The 5,424-nt window shown below is 40.7% G+C and overlaps 1 protein-coding gene across 1 annotated transcript; it reads right to left on the reverse strand.

Moving 5' to 3' along the window:
• Positions 1 to 283: 283 nt before the first annotated feature.
• Positions 284 to 3,331, reverse strand: LOC149410356 (uncharacterized). The gene is made up of 6 exons (XM_089648998.1): positions 3,267 to 3,331; positions 2,877 to 3,111; positions 2,572 to 2,727; positions 2,003 to 2,286; positions 697 to 1,957; positions 284 to 479 (listed from the first exon to the last, which is right to left on the reverse strand). The coding sequence occupies exons 1-5, from the start codon at positions 3,269 to 3,271 to the stop codon at positions 769 to 771; spliced, it is 1,869 nt and encodes a 622-aa protein (XP_089505124.1). The 5' UTR covers positions 3,272 to 3,331; the 3' UTR covers positions 284 to 479; positions 697 to 768.
• Between the last annotated feature and the right edge of the window lie 2,093 nt (positions 3,332 to 5,424).

The raw sequence follows: 5,424 nt of genomic DNA on the forward strand, positions 1-5,424 counted from the left end.
ACCATCAAGACAACTATAGTAGCTCTTGCTGTTCTCCAATGTATTGCCGTCGATATGAATGATCCTGATTTTGGTAAGAAAACAATTCAAAATAACAGATATTCCTTACATTAGAATTTTGTGTGTAATAATGCTGTGCTTTATAATTGGATTCCAATAGATGATGGTGATGGTGAAGGCGATGAGGATGCAGTAGCAGGACCAGTAGCAGGTGGCGATGCTGACATGGAATTGGAAGGAGCTCCAAACATGAACCAGACCGGAAATGCAAATAGACAGGTCTTCATTCGTCAACATTTTTAAAGAGTATGTAAGTTTTGTTTAGTAAGAAAATCAATAAGTTTGTTTAATATCATATTAATTTATTTATAAAATGCATGATATTTAATAAGAGAATAGATACATCAAGTCATCATACTAGGTTGCCTGTTTCGTGGTGACTATTTATTTAAGGACTGCTTACAGTGGAAGATCCTTGTCTGAAAACAAATTAGAATAATATTAATTATTGACAGTAAATATAACAGAATGTAGAAATACACTTTAAAATATCTGAAATATTCATTATTCTTCGACTATCATATTGTTGAATCCGTCAAAGACAGAGCTTCTTCTGAATGAAGCGTTAGAGCAGTAAGAAGACATTTTAAATGTACGATATTACACGCAAATGAATGGAAATGATTAAATACTAACCGTTGGTGGAGAATTGGTCCCCTGGGCACGCGCAGCAGCGGGACTCTCCACTGACACCTCTAAAGCGGGGGGCTAGGGGGTTGGGGGTGTTTCTTTGCGCATCAACATCTTTGTATTATGCTCTTCCTCCATCAACCTTATTCGAGCCTGAATAATGTTCCTGGACTCTTCCTCCATCAACCTTATTCGAGCCTGAATAATGTTCCTGGACTCTTCCTCCATCAACCTTATTCGAGCCTGAATAATGTTCCTGGACTCTTCCTCCATCAACCTTATTCGAGCATGAATAATGTTCCTGGACTCTTCCTCCATCAACCTTATTCGAGCCTGAATAATGTTCCTGGACTCTTCCTCCATCAACCTTATTCGAGCCTGAATAATGTTCCTGGACTCTTCCTCCATCAACCTTATTCGAGCCTGAATAATGTTCCTGGACTCTTCCTCCATCAACCTTATTCGAGCATGAATAATGTTCCTGGACTCTTCCTCCATCAACCTTATTCGAGCCTGAATAATGTTCCTGGACTCTTCCTCCATCAACCTTATTCGAGCCTGAATAATGTTCCTGGACTCTTCCTCCATCAACCTTATTCGAGCATGAATAATGTTCCTGGACTCTTCCTCCATCAACCTTATTCGAGCCTGAATAATGTTCCTGGACTCTTCCTCCATCAACCTTATTCGAGCCTGAATAATGTTCCTGGACTCTTCCTCCATCAACCTTATTCGAGCATGAATAATGTTCCTGGACTCTTCCTCCATCAACCTTATTCGAGCCTGAATAATGTTCCTGGACTCTTCCTCCATCAACCTTATTCGAGCCTGAATAATGTTCCTGGACTCTTCCTCCATCAACCTTATTCGAGCCTGAATAATGTTCCTGGACTCTTCCTCCATCAACCTTATTCGAGCCTGAATAATGTTCCTGGACTCTTCCTCCATCAACCTTATTCGAGCATGAATAATGTTCCTGGACTCTTCCTCCATCAACCTTATTCGAGCCTGAATAATGTTCCTGGACTCTTCCTCCATCAACCTTATTCGAGCCTGAATAATGTTCCTGGACTCTTCCTCCATCAACCTTATTCGAGCATGAATAATGTTCCTGGACTCTTCCTCCATCAACCTTATTCGAGCCTGAATAATGTTCCTGGACTCTTCCTCCATCAACCTTATTCGAGCCTGAATAATGTTCCTGGACTCTTCCTCCATCAACCTTATTCGAGCCTGAATAATGGTCCTGGACTCTTCCTCCATCAACCTTATTCGAGCCTGAATAATGTTCCTGGACTCTTCCTCCATCAACCTTATTCGAGCCTGAATAATGTTCCTGGACTCTTCCTCCATCAACCTTATTCGAGCATGAATAATGTTCCTGGACTCTTCCTCCATCAACCTTATTTTATTTTCAGATTCCAGTACATTCAGCCGAAGGTTGGCCCTGGACTCGTCTTCAGTCAACCTTATTCGAGTCTGAATTATTTGCCTGGACTCATTCTCCATACGCTCCATCTTCTTCGTGTACTCCAGGTGCATCATTTTTTTGGTTTCTTCCCATACTTTCACCGACAAGTCATCAGGTTTGGCTTTCTGAAAAAAAACAACATAAATCTTTCATACCTGGTTTAAAATAATTGTGCTGTTTAATCTATTTTCTACTTTTTTTCTGTTTTGATATATTTAATCTGTATGTTTACACTTCATTCAACATGTATGGTGATTTGATGTATCTTTTCTTAATAATTAAATATGCATTTTATAAATAAAAAAATATGAAATTAAACAAATTTATTGATTTTCTTACTAAACTTTTAATTTTGGTCCGACAATAAAGTCTGTTATACAAATGGCAATGAAGTGTAATGTGTGACCTACTTTAGTGAAGAGTCGCCTCCGGGGTGAAGAGCGCAGCGGGACAGTGTGTGCTGGTGGCGGTGCCGGTAGAGCTGGCTGTGGAACTCGTTGTGGTGCTGGTGCTGGTTGTGGCAAAGGTGATTGTGGTCGGGCAGCAGCTACGTTTGTGGGCGAAATCTGTAATAATAAAACACCATTTGCAAACTTTTATTCTATCTTTATACATTAAATACAAGTTCAGTTTCGATAGAACAATCAATATTTTAATAAAATTATTATCATCGTACAAATTTATCTTTTGAATAAAATAAAGCTACAATATTTACCTTTGCAGAATACGAATTACTATCGTGACAGTTGCTGTCCACCGCAAATTCATTGGGCAACATGTCCACCAGTGAGTAGATTTCCTCCGACGGACTTGTCGGTCTCGGCCCTCCACCGGTTGCCATTATCGCCCTACGATAGAGGCTCAGTGTGTTTTTGGATGTTAATTTGTACAGTTTCCACTGTGCTTGGATTTGAGATAGATCCCTTGGGATATCGCTCAGGGTGTTAAATCTGAAAAATAGTGGATTATTAATTAAGTGGCATAAGTAGGTACATTGATCTTAACCAATGAATTATTTACAACGGTTATTTTTTATTAAAAATAGATACTTACCAAAGCTATGAAGGGAAGTGTAGAAAAGTTAAAAATACATAGGTATACTTACTTCATTACGATACTTTTCCAAGCCTCCCTCTTGGAAATTAGGGTATTTGTATTAGAATTTTTATTCTCCACCACTTTAATGTGATCAGCCATTCAATCCTTTAATAACGCCTACACGGAAAACAATCATTAAACACTAATTTCAAATAAATAAAACATTACAGCCAAGATAAGAGGTTAAAAACAAACCTTTTCAACATCACCCCAATTTTTATTCCGCTTCCTTCTAATTTTCAATTCGGTTTTAATCATATTGCCCGGCATTCGATGACAGAATCTGACATATGAATAAACGTGAAGTTGGTTGCACGCCGCGGAATGCGAAATAAATCAGAGTGTTGCCACTCTAAAAAAACCATAACAAATAATCCATCTAATCTCTCTATGGGTATAATATATTAAATCAGCGGTTTAGGCCCCAACTCCAGTATAGCTAGTACAACGCTGGAACGGCGATTTAGCGATTTTTCATGAGTAAGACAGATAGTGTTATATCTGACTGTACAGTAACTATAGATGACGTTATATCTAAGCTGACGAGTCTCGATTCCCGTAAATCTGCAGGACCCGATAAAGTTCCACCTAGATTCCTAGTTAATTGTATGAATAAATAAAAAATGTAAAGTAAATAAAAAATGTTTTACCTCATTGCTTAAACTGCTTTCAGTATCACTTATACACATTTGGTCTGACAGAAATAACAGTTCATTGTAATAGTAGAGTGACGGTTTTGGTACATCATCGGAAGAGGCGCCAGACCGTTTTGCTTGTTCAATCTTTTTTCTTTCTTTGTTGAAGTTGGTTCTTAATGCATTAATTTTTCTCTTCAATAACTCTTCGGTGTAGGTAGGTTTATATACTCGAAGTGCTTTGACTATGCTTGTTAAAGCAAGCGACCTTTTGTTTTTATCCGCATACTCCTTACTTTTAACTTTCCACAATGCAGGATAATCTCTGTAGAGAGATATTAATAATATCACAAAATCACCCTCGGTAATTAGGTCGGCGCTTGTCGCCAAAGCCACGTCTCGGTCCGGTTCGTCGTCCGCCATCTTCGATGTTCCGGCCGCAAATGAATAAAAACTTGTCAAGTCGCATCAAGCGCAAGGTGGTTCAAGTGCCGTCAATCAAAATTTTTGTCAAGTATGGTCCAGCCCGTAGACACTTGACGGGACTTGTCAAGTCAACGCTGTAAACGATCAATATTCACTTCAAGCACGTAGACTTGTCAAGTCCACTTGATCGTTTCGGGGACCTATTAGTCCTTTGTTCGGGGAACCGGTTTTTATGAATAGTATTGTTATTTTGAGATTGGGACTTTTGGCCGCGTAGATCGTGCAAATACGACTCCGTGCATCGCGTGTAATGTCACTTGGCCCCCGGGGCCGCACAAGATCACTGGGATCACCTTTAACAGCACTTTCCCCACCTTTTCCCACGTGTTCGTGACCGTCTGAGCCTCGGGGCCACATGCGTATGCGACATGGTGCAGCAAACGATGATGCGGAACCCGGCACGTTCCCACTCCACAGTTGGTCCTGTACTGACATGTTTTGGTTTCGTGCACACCGTCCAAGCACTTGAAGCACACCCGGGTACTTTTCACCAGTTCCCAACGCGCACTGACTGCTTCCCCAGCGAATTTGGGACACTTGAATAGTTTGTGGGATGCGTCTTTGCACAGTGTGCACCTAACCTCACTGCGCGACTCCGGCCGCTCGTTTGTCACAAACTGTCGCGATGCGGGCAGGCGGCCCGCTGATGTTCGGCCATGCTTGGTCGCGCTGCTCGGCTGTTGTCAGTGAGGCCCGACCGCTGCACCGCGTTGGTCAGCCGCTTTAGGAACGCGGAAAAAGTATTGGACACAAACAGGTTCCACTCTAAACATACATAAAGTATTCTGTTCTCGTTGTCATTCGTTCTTTTATCCCCAAACATACCTAAGGCTGATTCAAATCCGTCACGTCTAATTCCTACCCACCCATTCAAATTGCCTGTCTTTATAATCCTTTCATTAATATTTTTCATTACATCATTCACACTAGTCCTAAAATCATCTTTCTCTTCGTCACTCAGAATTGACAGGGACATAGCAAACAACAAGAAACACCCTTGTCAAACCGATTTTGAATCTGATCCACATTATTCTCGGACTTACA

This window comes from Hesperophylax consimilis, chromosome 28 (genome assembly GCF_061612785.1).
Source record: "Hesperophylax consimilis isolate HC1 chromosome 28, BYU_Hcon_1.0, whole genome shotgun sequence".
NCBI classification, from domain to species: Eukaryota; Metazoa; Arthropoda; class Insecta; order Trichoptera; family Limnephilidae; genus Hesperophylax; species Hesperophylax consimilis.

What these genes read in the sequence shown, in the direction of transcription:
- LOC149410356 (XM_089648998.1), bottom strand. An exon ending in GTAATTCGTATTCTGCAAAG is followed by an intron (nt 2,728 to 2,876) that starts GTAAATATTGTA and finishes TTATTATTACAG; the next exon opens with ATTTCGCCCACAAACGTAGC. An exon ending in ATTATTCAGGCTCGAATAAG is followed by an intron (nt 1,958 to 2,002) that starts GTTGATGGAGGA and finishes GGCTCGAATAAG; the next exon opens with GTTGATGGAGGAAGAGTCCA.